Source organism: Acanthisitta chloris, unplaced genomic scaffold (assembly GCF_000695815.1).
Source record: "Acanthisitta chloris isolate BGI_N310 unplaced genomic scaffold, ASM69581v1 scaffold8014, whole genome shotgun sequence".
NCBI lineage: Eukaryota > Metazoa > Chordata > Aves > Passeriformes > Acanthisittidae > Acanthisitta > Acanthisitta chloris.
The window spans coordinates 34,842-53,699 of NW_008668702.1; the positions used below are offsets into that span (position 1 = coordinate 34,842).

The following is an 18,858-nucleotide window of genomic DNA, read 5'->3' on the forward strand; positions in this document are numbered from 1 at the left end:
ATCAACTATTTAGCAAGTCTGAACCAAAAGTAGAGTTTCCCATCTGGCTCTTGTAATTGCTTGTTCATACCTCCATCCTGGAAGAAATACACTATGTCATTTTCCATTCTAATTATAGAATTGCCTTTTTTGTGCTTGACTGCAGTTTTGGGTGATTGAACAAACCATTATTATTCCTAGTTGCCAGAGTAACATGAGGAGTCAGCAAGAAAAGCTCAACCCTGTGACCAACTAATCATGATATGAAACTGCAGCTGATGGGATATTGAAAATACCTTTAGAGTTTCTTATTATTTAAGCGTACTAGAATGCAATGTGAAGTGCCTTAACAACTGAACTGCACAAACACAGTTAAGGTCCCTGGCTCTAGAAACTACTTAATTAATAACTAAGTAAATAACCAGTTAAATTTAAACGTGCTAAACCAAGTTAAGCAAGTTTTTGTGTAACCTTCTGAACTGAGATGGCAGTGAACATGTACATGATTATGTGCTTTCCAGAATTAGTGCTGTGACACAGGTGGCTATTAGAAAGAATGCAGAAAAAAAATGCTTATGGGAACTGCACCAGTACTCGGAATCAGGCTGATTTCCATGCATACTCTGTGACCCATAATATTTATAGTACATATATACAAATACCTAACACACACAGAGAAAACAATTTTATCACTTAAAGCATATTAAACAAACTCAGATGGTACAGACATAACTATACCTTGGTATAAATTTCCTCTATCTTGAGATTTTGCTACAAATTTCCAAGCATTAAATTGATACAAATAACTTGAATAAAAAGCAAAAATAACTTGAAAATATTTTTATTTCACTACTAGCCCTGTTGCTAGAGGATTTTTTTCAAGGATACAGTAAAGGAAATGTAAGCCACTCACTCCAGTTTCTTGTCCCCTTTCATTTAGCAGAGGTATGAGTTTGAATGGAAAAGATCTGCTTTGGTTACCTACAAGATCCTTCAGGGCTACGGATGCACTGCCAATTAACCTGAAACGAAATAAAAATCATTATTAGAATGCATATATACATCAAAAAGAGTTTCCCCTTTTATTTTTGCTAGTGTCTGATAGTCAACAAAGTAACTCCAGCCACAACTTGAAAATTCAAGGCACAACAAAAGATCATGCAACGATTGTGTACTGCTAATTTGTAGTCTCTGTTTCATTTCACCTAAATGTGCCGGTGTTCTTTATGGAAAATATAAGCTTTAACCCAAAAGAGGTCAAAAACCTCTTTCAAAAAAATTGAAATTAATAGTCTGTGTATTTTTGAAAATAATCTTTTGTATAACTTTCAACAGACATGTCACTTGTTTCACTTATAAAGGACAGAGTACTTTCTTTCCTTATGCAGCTCTGCAAGCTCTCAGATGAGTATGGATAAAAGCTGCTGTACTACACAGAGACACAAACCCATACACATACACATCTCTGTAACAAAAACAATGAAACTCAACAAATGCAATCAATGTGCTTATTGAAGAATTCACAAAACTAATCTTCTTGCCCATGCTCTACATTTTGGAATCGGTTCATCTTGCTTCTAAATCCTCAGAATGTTTCAATATGGTTCTAGAGAGGCAAAGGAAGCTGCTCAAGGGATCTGACGTGGTAGACTCTCCTGAGCTACTTCTGCCTACTTTGGGACTGCATCTGTCACCTCCATCCTCTCTCAGAAAGCTGAAAACTGCATGTACTTTTAACCTGAGAAACTTCTCTTAGGCAGAGTTTCTCACAGTGTGGCACTGCTCTCATGATACCTGGCACTGTATTTCATTCCATAGTATGTAGTAACAGTTTCCTCCTATACTGAAGTGGATGATTGGTGTAATTGAGATTTTTGTCAATGAAAAGACCACAAGATAATTTCACCCTGTAAATATTACACATACAAACAAAATACCAGCTTTGCTGCCAAAGTAGAAAAAGATCTGTACACTGAGAACCCAACTGTAGTCCCTTGAGATCTAGAGATTACAGTGCTTTTTCATGGAGCATAGGATGGAAGGGTATTTTTAGACATGGAGCAAGAGCATTACTATAGCCTCTCTCAAGTGCTATGTCATGAGAATATAATGCTTTGCAAAGTACACCAGGATATGTAAGTGTAAAATTATAATTTCCTGCAAATATACATTCCAGGTGTTACACAGGACAACTTCTGCTTAGCTGTGTATGAAAGATAACTACACTTGCTGTCTGAATGTCCTGTTAGAATTACTTTAGCATTGTCATCTCCTCAGTCAACTTTGCTTTCCCAGTTCATCTCACTTCTCCAAACCCAATTGTCATTCTGATAGTTTTGACTCACTATTCAAACCTTTCACTTCCACTCCCCAAACTGCCAGAGCACAGTAACATTCCAGCTATGCCTCACAGTCATCACACACAGAAGACGGTCTAGATGTGAAAAGCAGCTTTAAGATAAGGCCGTGCTGCATAAGAAATGCATGAAGCTGTTCTAATCCTTAAGATGACCATAACTGATGCCACATCTAACACCTGTCTCTCCTCCCTTTACTAAGTGGATGCCTGGATTGAGTATTATACTCTTGATCCAGTGTCCTTAAAAAAACTACAGAAATACACCTAGTTATTTCAGTGAGCAGTAGATTAACCATAGGTCCATTTTCACTTCTTATGAACTGTTGGACAGAGCTGGATATTAGCTGAAACACTGTCTCCATGCATTTCTCAACTTTTGGGAGCTTAGGAAGTAATTTCTCCTGCTATGGATCTAAGGTTGCATTCAATCCACAAGGCAAACCTAGATTTGGAACATCAACTATACATGCAGTGGTGCATGTAATGCCTGCCTAGCTCATGAAATAACAGCAAACAGAAAGAGGTGGTATTTTCTTCCCTGACACTTCAACATTCCAAATATGGGTGTTACATAGAAGTCAAGTAAATCTGACATTACACACCAAAGAGAACATCTCCTTCCATATATGACCAAACTTTTCTATGTTAAGAGCAAGTATCATGCAGACAAACATTGATACTATTCAACAGTCAAAGAAAAGCAGAAAAGGTTCATTCTATAATGATTGAAAATCCCAACGCACTTAAGAGAGAAACATACTGGGTAGCTCAATGCATTTTCCACTTTATTACATATCCTTCTAACAAGTTAATAGCTTTGAAAGCCATTATAATATAAGCAAATGGGAAACTATTCATGCAGTTGCAAGGAACAAATGCTTGAATTACCTTTACACAGCCAGATACTGAAAGGAACCAATTTCTGTTCAGTCTTTTTCCTTCAATGCAAAACTAATCAATATCAATTCCAAATATTCCTATTTTCCTTCAACCATGACTTCTCATGCCTTTCCATTTGAGAATAACAAATAGAAGTTTACATATTTTAGGCATCATAGAAGGGAAAAACCCAACAAGACTATCCAAAAGCAGCTAGGCCAAATCTGATTCTAGAGAAAGACAAAGAAAATATCATAGAATCATAGAATCATCAAGGCTGGAAGAGACCTCTAAAATCACCAAGTCTGACCATTAACCTGTCACTGCTGTAATCCCTAAACCCTAAACCATATCCTCCAGTGCCAGATCCAGATGCCTCTTAAACACTTCTAGGTCTGGTGACTCCACCACCTCCCTGAGCAATATTCCAGTGCCTGAACACCCTAACAGGGAAAAAGAGTTTCTAACATCCAGTCTGAATCTTCCTGCCTCAGTTTATGATCATTCCCTCTAGTCCTCTCCCTGCAGCCATGGCAGGAGAGACCATCCCCTACCTCTCTACAACTCCCTTTCAGGCAGTTGTAGAGAGCCATGAGGTCACCCCTGAGCTGCCTCTTCTCAAACCCAACTCTCTCATCCCTTCCTCATAGGACATGTGTTCTAGACTTTTTCTGAGTCTCACTGCACTTCGCTGGATTCGCTCCAGTGCCTCAATGGCCTTTTTTCAAGTGAGGGGCCTGAAACTGAGCACAGTACTCAAGTTATAACTTTATCAATGCTGAGTCCAGGGGGATGATCACTGCCCTAGTCCTGCTGGCCACACTATTCTTGATACAGGCCAAGATGCCATTTGCCTTCTTGGCCACCAGTGCACACTGTTGACTCATACTGAGCCTCTGTCAACCAGCACTTCCAAGTCCCTTTGTGACCAACAACTCTCAAGTCACTTCTCCCCAGCCTGGAGCTTCATGGGGTTGTTGTGCTCCAACTGCAGGACCAGCACTGAGCCCTATTGACCCTCATGCAGTTGTCCTCAGACATTGATCAAGTCAGCCCAGGTCTCTCTGTAGAGGTTTCCTACCCTCAGGCAGAACAATATTATCCTATGCACAGTCATAGAAAAATTAAGTAGACTTGACATTTTGATTTGATATTAGCTGGAGTGACTTACATTAACTTCAAAAACATCAATTCAGAAGCCACTCAAAGTCATCTCAAATCAGCAGGATGACTGTTTCAGCAGCCACACCCTCCTATCTGGTGACATTAACTCAAGAATAGCTGTTTAACAGTAGTGCTTTTGACATTTTCCACTGTAAATTTCCATTTCTACATCCTTATCTGTCCTATGCAAATGATAACTGCACACATTTGAATGCACAGTAACCACTTTTAAAACACTGATCACCTACAGAAGACTGAAGAGGGAATCAGTTACATAGAATACTTACTTGCAACCAGTTGCCTCTAAAGTCCTTTGTTTCCCCTCTTCTTTAGGAGGTTGGGCAACAATAGTCTCCAGTCTCTTTTCACTCGAGCCTACACACCATCTTAGTCTACTTCTATGCTTTAGCCCAATTCTTTGGGCAGTATTCTGCCTTCCCTGAAGTTGCCCTGTTCACTGGATTTGGGATGCTTCACCCCTCCCTTAGCAGAGCTATAGAACTGATGAGTTTGGAAGGGACCACTCAAGATCATCTAGTCCAATGCCTCTGCTTCACCAGAGTCAGCTAGATCAGCACCATGTTCAGTCTGTTTTTGATCATACACCTACTCAATGACTGAAGCGATGTTTTCAAAAGTAACAAGGAATGCCTCAAAGTCATTGTTAGGTCTCATCTTTGTCACTTGTACATGTCTTGGAGAAAGCCTTTATTCTGACATGCTTCTCTCAGGTCTCTAATCTTTGGGCTAAGTCAGCTAGGATGAAGTCAGCTAAGTCAGATCACAGTAGTTGTGACACCATGTCCATCACCAGTTCATTGATGTTTAATCCTTCACTGCAAGGTCTGCTATAGTTCCTTCTGATATGCAGTGAAACCACTGATTCTCTACATGACTACTATGAAGTTGCTGTGTTCCTCTGAACTCTGAACCTTCAGGCACGATTGCATGTGATCTCCATCTGAAGTCATGACTCTCAAGGTGACAAAGAGTCCTTTCCTTCCAGCAGGGCTGAAAAGACTTTGTGCCACCTGTTCATCCTTGAAGGCCACTTCTCTTTGCTGGACCTATTTCAGTTTTCCTCCTCTTGTCTAGACAGACCAACATTTGCCTGTTTAATTCCAGATCACACTAGTCTCATGACACCATCAAGAGGGATAGCTTCTGCTAATGGAATAGCTTAATACATCCTCTGACCTTTTGTTCACCAGCTCTTTCAGTAGTAGACAGCAAATGAGTTTTGCTTCTTAATTCTGTCCGAGTACCTTTCAGGCCAATACTAAGACTTGTATATGTATAGTCCAGCCTCTTAAAGTTTTCCAGCCTTGCAGAACTAAAGCAAAAACCCCTTCCTGCCACAAGTAGTTTAAATGTTCTGGTCTACCACTGAGTAAGACACCAAAGAAAAATGCAAAGCTCCCAATCAGAAGCTGATTTGACACCTTACCAGCACTAGGCCTATGATACTTTTTCCCCAGCAATCAAAGGGAAATACTTGGTTTCTCAGCCTGAAATCAACGAACTACTGATGACCAGCTGCTAAACACTGAGTTGCATTTGTGCCAAAGCTAATTAATCCACACTGCAGTTAGCACTTCCTGTTAGCTGCCTAAACAACAAAGAGAAGTGAAACTTCACACCCATTTCTGGATCAGGAAATGCTAACTCACAGTACCAACCATTCTAGTACTCCTCTTGGTTTGAAGGTAGCAATTTATACTAAATTCTTTAGCATACCATGTCCTCCAGCTGCTTACATGCTACTTCTACTGCAAGCCCAGAGGTTTCAATCACCTGAGAGTCAAGCATTCAAATTCTTTTCACCTATTTTTAAGGGTTTATTTTGGAAGAGGTTTATATTTATTATGCCCAGAGGCAAACTGGATTCCTTGCTGAAGTTATAATGGCTGTACTCAACCTTTCTTACTCAGTGTGTGTATGTTTCATTATAGAGTCTATGCTACAAGACCCAACACCCACCTGCTGTCATTTGTGCCACGTTTAACAGTATTTATTAAGAAAAAAACTATTTTTATCTTTAGTTATATGATAATACTCTTTGCATGAACAAACTTTAAAAAAAGAAACAAAACAGTGTTTTGTACAAGGAAGAAAAGCCCAAAACTGAATTTTAAAGTGTTAGGATCTTGCATAGAGCAGATGCAAGGAAAGCCTCCAACTATGTACAGTCACACTGACATGGAAAAGAATCCACACAAAAGGCCAGAGCTGTAGGAGGATTCAAACAATCTAGAAATTATTTAACTACAAAAAAATACTTAATCATGATTAAATAATTTGCTGAATTGTTCATTTGTGGCTGCATTTTTCTGCCAGAGAAAAGGGTGTGCCCAATCTGTTTTTCCTCTGTGTCGCTAGGTTACTAACTACGCAAAGGACGTGGGGAAACACATAATCTCAACTCTTTCAAATAGAATGAAAATCCTTTCATACAGAGACAACTGTAACTTCCTGTTAATGCTTTTCCCCCCTAACTTCACGGGGACAACTGAAGTTATTAGGTTGTTTTTTTTCAACTGCATACAGATTTGTGTTCTGAGAATTTGAAATCTTTCTACTAACAGTATTAGACATAATAGAAAACAGACGTGTTCTCTTTTCAAACATCTTTATGCTGGAAAATCTAGCTAAGCATGGATCATGTGAGTCCTCTGGTTTACTCCTGTCTGCAAAGAGTTGTGGTTTGCTTTATTTATCTTTCCCAATGACTGCATCTTTTTACCATGAAGAGCACTCATTTAATCTATGTGCAAGAGTTTAGTGATCCTGTAAAGGAAGCAGCAATTTCTGACTCCAGGAAAAAAGAAATGGAAAAATATTCAAATGTTCTCTGCGGGTTAATTTACAGAAACATGCCAAAGCAATGAGTTCAGTGCTTTGGCACAGTGTAAGAGCAGATTAACATCCACTTCACTCCTCCTCCTGCGTCAGTTTAAGAACAGACTGCACGAACAGCTATATCAGTTTCTAGGAGCTGGAACAAATCCTGTATAACACTGCAATCTTCTGTGTTGTTCCAGAGGGCAGTCTGAGTTTTGTAGTCACCTCTTGGGCACAAGAAGACCAGGCATCTGGAACTAGACTGGACTAACAGTGCATGGAATAGCAGAGTGTGTGTTGGCCAGGAGCTGTGTGAGTGAGCAGCCAGAGGGAGGTTGGGTTGAGAAACTTATTGCTCTGGTCCCAGCCTATACTGCAGCAAAGACAGTGGTAGAACATTTGAGCAAAAGTTGTCTCTACCTTCAAAATAGCAACAGCAATCTTCACTGATTATTTTCCTCCAGAAGAAAGAAAATAAAGCCAAAGACATGGTGTAGTTTCTTCTCATTGCTCGTTCTCAGGTGACAGAGTCCTTGAGACATACTCTTTACACTCAAAAACTAAATCCCAATTCAATCTAGACTTTAAAATGTATAAAACATAAACTTCTAAAGGAAAGATTATTGATTTTGACTCAAATCCCAGTTAGCTTAAACACCTGATACACCTCCCAAGTTATTTGGTCTACTTGTGAATGTCAAAAGCATGCAGCAAAGAGTGGGTTGCTGAAATAATGGTTTTTTTACCTCTGAAAGACTTGTTAACCACATGAATTTTATATGTAAAAATGAATGCAATATTGTCCAGCCCTCACTCCTCCACCCCCTTTTTGAAACTGTCATTGGAATAGCTTTCAGTAGTAAGGACCTTAGGTAAGCATTATACTCCACCTTCCCAATCCTGAACTAGGCATGCCGACAAACCCAGGGAGTGTCAGTGGCACACTGAGCACCTTTAAGAAATGCTGCAGCACTGTAGGCATGTGTGTGTAGTATAAAACTACAGACTTTTTCTGAAGTATTAAAAGAGGATGCTGAGGAATAAAATGGCAAATTTATATGGTAGTCCTAAATTTCTCTCCAACTCAGTAAATAGAATGCAGAACTACAGAAATACAGGTTATGAGTACAAGCGCTAGGTGGGAAACTTATTCCACACTCCTCCATTTCATGTATTCTTTTGCCTAAATGTGAAGATTCATTAATATAAAATCTTTTCTGCTGTCACAGTGCTTTGTGTCTTTAAAAGAAATCCAGGATGCTATTTCCTATTATCCCATTACAATCAGGATACCTGCACGTGTGTTTCTCACCTCTCACCCCCTTATCCTGTTTCCCTGCCAACAGCCTCTCACACACATTTACACCCTGAAAATCTGGATCTGTGTTCAGAGAGCATTACTTTGAAGGTGTTACTCTGGCCTTGGTATGGACTATTACATTTTTTGCACAGCTCCGTACATGGAAGTCACTTTTCCAAAGAATTTTACTGGTTTACTTTTTAAATTGTAGACAGAATAAGTATGTGGTGGACAACTTCCAGGGCATAAACCCAAGCAAAACAAACAGGCATTTGCACAAACTGGGCCTTAAGTGATACAAATATGAGTCTAGATGATACTTACAAATACATTTTGAAAAAAAACCCCAACCAAATTCCTGCTTAACTTTGAACCCATGTACAGAGCGAAACATTTTAGGTGCATCAGATAATCACCTTCCTTTATTTTCTGATACATTATAAATCCATTACAAATTTTTGATTACTGACAGGCTTTCTTATCTCAAGTTCTGGGATTTCCCTGAAGTCAGAGGCATGCAATATAGTCCTGCTTTACTGACCTGCAGGAATTTGAGGAATGAGAGACCTGAGGGGATTGGCTTGATTCACAGTGACTTTACAGGGGAGCTGTTGGACTATTGTAAAACCCTGAATTCACATACTGAGAGGAGGCAGGGAGTAGTAAAGAAAAGCTAACAATGGAAGTGAGCTACTATCAGCAAACATAAATGTATGCCTAACTCATACCAAATCTGCCAACAAAAAAGAAGGAAGATGACATGATATCATACTCCCTTTCAATATAGCAACAGCCAACAGTACTTGGCACTGACAGAAAAGAGAAAGAACAGAAAACAGTTTCATTTCCTTCCCCTACTTCTGTATTGGAAGGTGGGTTTAATACTGAGGAGAAGAAAGAAAGAACATACTTGTTTTGTCCAATTGTTTCAAAATCCTTCACAATAATTGTTAGGGAAGAGGAATTATCCAGGGCAATTCCTTTCAAGTCAAATTCCAGAATCTGGGTAAAACAAAATAGGCAAAATCAAATTATAATTACAAGTTAGGCATAATTTAATTAAAAAGAGAGTAGCATATACAACAAAAGTATTCAGAAATAAATTTTGCATTTAGTGGGAAACCAAACCAGCTTACATTGGCAAAAGGAGAGCTAAAAATACTCATAACACATACTGGATCTGCTAATTAGTACTAACAATAACAGAACTGAATTGTTTACTAGTAACCCATAATCTCTTTGGCAGTTTCAATTCCTTAACCTAACATACATATTCTCTTGTCATTTATAGTATCTGATGTTATTCCCCTTCAACACTGGCTGAAGTCAGTTGGTGCTGAATTTAGACAAATAGTTGTAGGTTCCCTTTCTTTGTGCTTTTAATTAAAAAATGTAAGAATAATCTTTAATTTATGGTCATGAAAAAACACTTACTAACATTTTCCTCAAGAAACATATTACTGAAGATGCAAAATATGACCAGTCCTACAGATAAACTGAGGAACTTCAATACATGATTAATTTTAAATCTTTAGGATTTTACCTAGTATGAAATAAATGATGCAATTATTTTCCCATATTTGTGGCTAAGCACTGGCTGAGTATCATGCAATCAAAAGTAAGTGGGAACAAATCCACGCCACAAACTCACTGGTTATACATCTAATTTTGCATAAAAACATTACTTAATGAATTGTAATATATGGCACAAGATTAATCCATTCACTTGCATTTACTCACACCTTGAAAGGACACATATGACAAGTTCCTCTATCTAACAATATATACAACTGTGGAAATTGAAAATTAAAAACAATCAAGAATTTCTTTTATAAAGAAATTACCTCATTCCAAACAGGATTGAGTTCACTGTCAATTTTCTTTGTTTTCTTTTTTTCATCTGCAAATACAAAGTGTGATTATTTGTTTTTTTCTAAAGTACTACACAAATAGAATAATTCCCCCTTTCACTTTCCAAAAGAAATTTTGAGCTTTACCAAATGTTGCAATGCTTTTTACCTCTTCCAGAAGTTGCACATTTTACAATCAAAAAGTCCCCTGGGCAATTTTAGCAGTTGAAGCTTTTTATTCTGTTTTGTTTAAGCATAGCTAGATGTTTTCCCAAAAAGAAAAAGTAATATTTGGCTTTCTCAACCTTTTATGACCCTTGACTGCAACTTCAGTAAGGAAATAAAAAGACTGACTAAAAGACTTGGAGACATCAAACCAAACAGTAACCCGTCAGTGACAGTATTTTAGAAAGTAGTAATGAAAATGTGTCACGTACTTACCATATCTAAGACACAAAATACTTATAAGTGTTTATCTCTGAAATAAAATCACATTAAAAAAAACAAACTTAAGAAGATATGCTTACAGAATCAGCACTTGCTGCTTTAAATGAGCAAACACTAGCAGAAATACACATGCATGTAAGAGGAAATGCAACCCTTCCTGAATAAGTGGTTCCTAGTGGTTATGCAGATCACTTCACTAACATTTACCTGGGCCTAAATATTACAAATTTCCCATACCTCGTGGTCAAATTTGCATTTGGGCAACCTAGGAATCATGGGAGTGAGGGCTGTAGTGTGGCATTTCGATTCAAATTCCTTCTCCCAAGCAGAATAGTATAACTCAAGTGTTGCAGAGGCCCTTTGCAGGATGCTTTTACCCACTGAAAAGGGAGATGGAATTCTGTTCTTACAACGGGTTCAAAGCAAGTACCATGAAACAGTTTTATTTTTACTTTTAATTTGCACTATATGCATGTAGCTCTGATGGAGAACAAGTCTTTGGATGCTCAGAAGCCCCAAAGAACACTGGCAAAGACACAGCTCTTAAAACAGAAATTTTATCTATTAGTGATAACAAATGAGCCTAAGTACAGTCAGAAAACCAACTGCTGACCTACAAAATGCTCAGCCACCGTGAGTAGACCGAGTTTCAGACACACTCCTTGTAAAGATAATAGCATTTTTCTTATGAGTACACTTGGCCAGGAAAAGATTGCAAAGGCCTGGGAAGCAAGAGTAGATATGCCACATGGGCAAGTTCATATGTGCACTATTCAGGCAGCAGAACGTGGTGGCTCCTTTTACTGCAAGAGAGTGGGATGTAATGAAAGTCAGCACATGCTGCAAATTGCAAGAACTGACTCACACTTATGTAACAGGAATTGTCTACAACTTATACAGGATATTGACTCACACTGGAGGACAAAGGAAAGAGCTTTCATAACATACCATGCTGTAGATTCACACTTTACGGAAAAAAAAAATCCAGTAAGTAACATGCTAATGAGAGAAATTCAACTTCATGTTATCCAACTGAAGACAAAGCAGGATTCACACTTTACAGAAAAAAAATCCAGTAAGTTACATGCTAATGAGAGAAATTCAAATTCATGTTATCCAACTGAAGACAAAGCATTTTCAAAACTGAGTATCCCAGAAAATCTGGGGTTTAGCACTGACTCCAAGTTCTCCTAGAAGCTGAGGGTCAGGGAAAAGATGTTTCCAGTGCTGGTGCAAAAAAAAGGAACAGTTGCAGCTGTTTGTAAAGGAAATAGTGACCCACAGAACTAATGGATAAAAGTCCTACAATCCCTGCCTAAGCTCAAGTGTAACTCTGTAAGGTAAAGAAATCCCTGGCTTGAACAACAGTCAAGACAATTCTTGAGGAGGAGCAACATTTTCCACTCTGGATCATCCATTTTAATTAAAGCAAAAGTAAGATTCACATTTCAGCTAAAAAGATACATATTGTAGATTATACTGAGAAAAAGGGTTTTTTGTGTTGCACATCTGTGTGAAAATTGGATGAAAAACACTGGGAAACACATCTTACATTGAGTTTTAGCTGTAATTATACTCAGTCTGAGTGTGGCATTCCCATTCCTCCAGCATGTATTTTGCATATATTCTTTTACTTTACTGCCTTTCTTTTTATTACACTTTTATCAATATTTTAATGCTCTTGAGGGTAGTGTTTGGTTTTTAAGCTGATGGCAAAGCCCTTTCTTCTTTCCCACTGGCAAGATAGGCTGGTCAGTTGTTTCGGTTTCAGGTCCCTCAGACTTTCTTCCTCTACTGGCAATGAGTCCAGCTATGGTAACTAAGACTGTAAACCACATCAGGATAAGCTGTAAGATAGGACCAGTCATCATTTGTAGTTTGGCCCTACCAAGAAACAAATTATAATGGATACAGGCAGGACACTTTATACTCTTGTTTCTTTAAAAACAAACGAATAACTGTATACTGTAGAAGAAATCACTCTTTGCTTTATCTTGATAGAGGTGTCATACTACTGCATGATGGTTAATATTCTCACTTATTACAATTTCTGTAATAAGTACTGCAAAACAACCGATGCTTCCATTTTAAACTGTTTCTTCTATTCTAAATAGCATTTTAATCAATTTCAAAGCAGGAGGGGCAGAAGCAAACATTTGATTTTAGAACAGTCCTAAATGTAAGATTCAAGAGAGAATCACATTTCGGTTAAGTAAGTTTTCCATGTAACTTTTGTGAGGGGAGAACTAAGATTGCACAGTGGCAGCAACTGGGCAGAGCTCCAAAACCCAGGAAATTAAAGTTAGGTAATTTTATTCTCTGCAAAACAGAAAACATAAATTAAGTTAATAACTATTTGATTTTAGAACAGTCCTAAATGTAAGATTCAAGAGAGAATCACATTTCGGTTAAGTAAGTTTTCCATGTAACTTTTGTGAGGGGAGAACTAAGATTGCACAGTGGCAGCAACTGGGCAGAGCTCCAAAACCCAGGAAATTAAAGTTAGGTAATTTTATTCTCTGCAAAACAGAAAACATAAATTAAGTTAATAACTACACTCTAATACTCTTTTCTTTCACACATTGAAATATCAACTCACACAGCTATGAACTACTGCCTTGCTGGAAGGCTCTTAGATTAAGCACAAATATTCAAGTGGCCCAGTCAAACTAAATGCCATTCCACTTCAGCTTTTAATGCATAAAGTGGAATGAGGCAGGCAAAAGGAATGATCAAGGCACTAAATGTCCTACTATTGACTGCATATGTAAACAATTGAGTCAATTTTTATACCCTAAACCAAGAATTTGACAAACCAAAAGGATTATACTGGTTTAATCATTACCACTTAGTGCCATTTTAGCAGATGGCAATGGTGTTTCACACTAATTTGGCTCAGAATTTGGCTCACACTGAGTGTGGATGAACTCAGAATTCTGCTGGAGCAGCACCCAGTTCCAGATAGTAACATTTGTTTACTCTCAGGGTGTAGTTCTCTTTGAACAGTGAGCTGTGCTTAAATAAAAGGAAAGTTCCATCCCACTGGACCGAATACAAATGCGTCAAAAAAAGAGACAAATGCATGCACAAAACCCCTCTAAGTGAGGTATCACAACAGAAACAGCTGCCTATTTCCTCCTAATATTGCTATATATCACTGTATTAACTGTACTGACTGTATAGTCTGTAACTAGCTTAATTAAACAAATTTGATGAATTTCATTCTATTCATAGATGAAACTACATTAACTTAAGTGTCTTAACACAGAAAGCATTTGCAGTTACTTTCATACTAACAGCTGTAGGATCATGAGTTTTTTCTTCACAGCATAGCCATAAAGGCCTAATCCTGATAGACACTCTGTGTTTTCACTGAAGTCTTAAATTTACTGAACCTGAACCTGCCAACAGCAAAGGTTATGTAAAATAAGTTTGAACAAGATACTGCTTAATGAAATCTCAGTGAGTGCTACTCACTAAGACCTCACCAAAAATACTCGAGTCAAACAAGAACATGAAAATATACTGCAGGGTAAAGCCAAAGTCCTGCAAATCCTTCAGTTTTTCCCAGTCTAGAAAATGCACTCCCATTTGGAGGCCCTGGGATCTACACTGGGTAGGGACTAAAGTGGAAGACTAATGCCCTTTGACATAAATCTTCCCAAAATAAGATTGGCTTCCCCATCTCTACACATTAGCAGGGTGAGAGGGGAACCAGCATCTATAAACATAAACGGGCAGAAGTTCAGCATATTTCATATAGGATCCCTAAGCCTTTGCACTTGGCAACTAGGCACTCCACTTGCAAATTAAATATGAGCTGCTTAATAGCTGGAAAAAGCCTGATAGTTTCTGTCTCCGTTGAATCACTCTGGATAGAAAGCAAAAAATCAGACTGTTGTTATGTAGTAAAATCACATAAACAGAAGTGGCAGGATGAGGAGAAATGAAATATCCCACTAAAAGCCTGCCATAATTATGAAGTTGTATTTAAGACACTGGTTAAGCTTGTGAACATTAAAAATCCCAGTTACAGCACATAAAGGATAAATACAAACTCATTCCTTTGATGTCTGTTGTCCAATTCCTGTGTTTGGGTAACTGAAGAACTGAAAACAAACCCAGCAATGCAGAAAAAATAAATACCTATAATTTATATTTCCTAGGTAAAGTGAACTGCATTAGGGCACACAGCAGGAACAAAAGATTACAAGCAGAGATTAAACAGACACTTAGGGCATAAGGTAGCAAAGGTGTAAACCAACTCTGGAGTATGAAACTGCAGGAACAGGAAACAGAAAACAAAAAACTGACAGGAAGGCAAACAGAAAGACAAGGAATTGAAAAGATAATATGGATACTGAAGAATCAGCAGATTGTGGAAGAAACCAGAGAAATTACAGTACAGCTGTAACATCACTTTTTGTAGGGCAATAAAATCATATTTTAAGAATTAGGAAGTTCCAAAATCCACTGAGAGAGGCTCTGCCACATGTTCTAACACATGGGAGGGTAAAGAAAAACAAACTTGAAAAAAAGGAGGAAACTAAAGGAAATTGAATGGTATCACATCTTTCTGATGCTGAAATAAAAGGAACTGACAACTTTTCATTCTGTAAGTGAAGGCCCTGGAGGTTCACAGCCTTGTCCTTTTCCAGCCTCCAGCAAAATGTCATGATTGCAGATTTGGTTTCTAACTGCTGCAAAGATTTTTCACACTTTAGGAAACAGCATTTGCATTTCAGCGCACAGTTAGGAAACCAGGTCACCAGGAATTAAGATGCCTGTTTGTCACAGTTTGGTTTGATATATTACATGATCCAAAATTGCTTGGAAGTTGTTGCAACTTAAAGAGAAATCACTACTTGAAATCAAGTTCCTCTAGTCTAGCCAAGTGAGGAAATGATGGCAACAGGTAAAGTACGCTGCAAAATATAATTAGCTTTTCATATAAATGCTAATTTTATTACACTGTTTTCTTCTTCTCCCATATGTAACTGATGAGCAATTAAAGTGTAAAATGTGGTTTCCTTCTTAAACATTTAAATTAAATAATCACAACAGGCAAAATTTTGAAGTGCAATTGTTTGTAAAAAAAAAAACCAACCACAAAACCAAACCAAACATCTTCAGTAATAGTACTAATGGTTTTCAACATGCTACTAGTAACACAACAAACCAGGCACAATAAAAATGTCTTTAGCCGTGAGTAGTGGCTGTGCAAAGTCATCAAGACTTGAATCATTTTTCAGATGGAAAACAAGGTAATCTGCAAGACCAGAATTCAAAGTGGATTTATCTATGCAGTTAGATTTGCGTTTTGAAAGCAAAAGGCTAAACTTTTGCAAAAGCTTGTAAAATGTGGATCTTGAAACAGGAGCACAGATGGTCAGAAGAGACCAATGCAGGTCAAACTGCATTCAGGTTAACTCCTTACTCTCTAATGAAAAAGTCTACCCTAAAATCACATCAGATGTAACTTCAGGAAAACATGTTTTCACAGATTTCCAAATCCTTACAAAGGGCACTATCCACCAGCAAACCTCCCCAAGTACACTGATCACAGTTTTCCTTACCTTTAAAAATAACAGAAACGATAGGATCAGGTTTCCCAAACTTGGTTTTAGGGATATTGGTAGCAGATTCCACGATCACCCGGAGCATTGTGTTCCCTCTTGCCTAAATGTTGACTGTTACCAAGGAAATTCAAGGAAGTCTAAAGTTTCACAGTCCTTAACGTCTGGACTGAAACGCTGGCAGGAAGAGGAGGCAAGGAATTGCTGGTTTACAGTAAAGGTCCATGGGTGGATCTGTGACGGACGAGTTCCTCAAAGCTATGAAAAAAACCTCCTGTAAGTTGACACCAAACTCTGTCTTGCAGCACAAAAAGAGCTCTCGATGTAACAGAATCATGTAACAGAAAAGACTCGGAGAAAAAACGAGCACAGATTTTGTTGTTGTTGCTGTTTTTATTCATAAACTGCATAATAAATAATCAGTAAACAAGGCAAGAATAAGCAAAAGCAACACAAACATTAAGCACGACTCTAAGACTCGAAATAAATCATATCTGCATCTTGGTCTACCAAGGAATGAAATTTCCCGATGGCTTGAATTTTTTTGTTCCTCTTAATTTTTAGAAGTTCATCGTTTGCAAATGGTTTTGGCTTGGCTCCGTGTCAGCCCTCCAGCCACGAATTAGCGTTGGTTCCCAAAAACAGGGCAAGTTCTCCCCCTCCCGTTGTGTGCTGGAACAACGACGTGCCACGCAGTAAGTCCTGCAGGTTCCTAAAGGGAGAGGCTGGATTTAGGAGATCTCTTGAGAATGTGTTAAAATGTATATATGCATCATTAGAAATGACAAAGAATTAAGGAAATGCGTGCAAAAAAATGTGGTAAGCCCCTCTGTATTGTTTAGACTGACTTGATCAATGGCTGAGGACAACTGCATGAGGGTCAGTAAGGCTCAGCACTGGTCCTGCCCTTGAGACACAACAACTCCATCAAGCTCCAGGCTGGGGGAGGAGTGGGGAGAGAGGTGTTGGTCAGAAAAGGACTTGGGAGTTCTGGTGACAGCGGCTCAATATGACCCAACAGGGTGCACAGGTGGCCACGAAGTCCAAGGGCATCTTGATCTGGCTCAAGAGCAGTGTGGCAGCAGGACTAGGGCAGGGATCATCCCCCATCGGGTTTGGGCACTCACTGAAAAAAGGGGTGACCTCATGGCTCTCTCCAACTCCCTGACAAGGGCTTGGAGAGAGGTGGGGAATGGTCTCTCCTGCCATGGCTGCAGGGAGAGGACTAGAGGAAATGGCCTTGAGCTGAGACAGGACAGAGTCAGAGGAGATGTTAGGAAACACTTTTTCCCTGTTAGGGTGTTCAGGCACTGGAGTAGGGAATTGCCCGGCGAGGTGGTGGAGTCACCATCCCTGGAGGTGTCTGAAAGGCATCTGGATCTGGTGATGGAAGATATGGTTTAGGGTTTAGTGATGGGTTAATGGTTGGACTCAGTGATCATAGAGGTCTTCTCCAACCTTGATGCTTCTACGATTCTATGAAATGTTTTAACATAAACACATGCTGTAATGCTGCATTAACATGGAAACAGGTAGAACTTAGCTGTCAAGCACCTAGCTCTGAGCTCCTCCTGCTCAGTGTTACAGCAGGTTTACTCAGCTGTGGAACAGGTGTGAAAACCTAAGAGGTGCACATTGCCAGCACCACATGTTCCTGCATAGAGATGAGAGAGGAAGGCACACCCATGGGGTAAAATGAATCATGTGTGAGCACAGTTCAGCCTGGGTTTTATATGATCACATGAGAACTACCCTAGCTTATTTTGAAATTTCTAAAGGTATTGGATTTTGGGTAGATGAAGAGGATTTCTGAAGAGGACAAAGTAATCTAAAGCACACATGCTCAGGAAGGAATGAGGACAGAGACACATAGGACATAGTACTGAGTTGGCCCTGAAGACTTGTCCAAAGCATCACAGCAGGTTCACAGCATCACAGAACTGGTCAGGTTGGAAGGGACCACAGTGGGTCATTTGGTCCAACCTCCCTGCTCAAGCAGGGCCATGCTAGAGCACGTAGCACAGGATTGTGTCCAGATGGTTCTTGAACACCTCCAGTGAGGGAGAATTCACAACCTCTCCGGACAATCTGTTCAGTGCTCAGTGCACAGGAAAGAAGCTCTTCATCATTTTCAGGTGGAACTTCTCATGCATCAGTTTCTGCCCATTGCCTCTTGTCCTATTGCCTGACACTACTGAGAAGAGCCTGGATCCATCCTCTTGGCACTCTCCTTCCCGATCCTTGTCTACGTTAATGGGGTCTCTTTCAGTCATCTCTTTTTGAGGCTGCACAGCCCCAGCGCCCTGAGCCTTTTGTCATAAGATAGATGCTCCAGTCCTTGGATCAACTTCGCTGCCCTCCACTGGACTTGCTCCAGAAGCTCCATGTCCCTCTTGTCCTGAGGAGCACAGAACTGGTTTGCACCCAACCAGAACTAGGTCGTTTCACCCTCAGCCATCCCGG

The 18,858-nt window shown here is 39.1% G+C and overlaps 1 protein-coding gene across 1 annotated transcript in view; it reads right to left on the reverse strand.

The window, feature by feature from the left end:
- The window catches only part of LOC103800636 (myoferlin-like), a gene marked incomplete at its 3' end in the record, with an annotated part of 51,096 nt that extends 34,613 nt beyond the window's left edge, over positions 1–16,483 (reverse strand). Inside the window, exons 1-4 of the mRNA XM_009073018.1 lie at positions 16,396–16,483; positions 10,367–10,422; positions 9,433–9,524; positions 893–1,001 (exon numbers count right to left, since the gene is read on the reverse strand). Of these exons, the coding sequence (XP_009071266.1) occupies positions 893–1,001; positions 9,433–9,524; positions 10,367–10,422; positions 16,396–16,483 (345 nt within the window). The remainder of the gene's footprint in view (positions 1–892; positions 1,002–9,432; positions 9,525–10,366; positions 10,423–16,395) is intronic.
- Between the last annotated feature and the right edge of the window lie 2,375 nt (positions 16,484–18,858).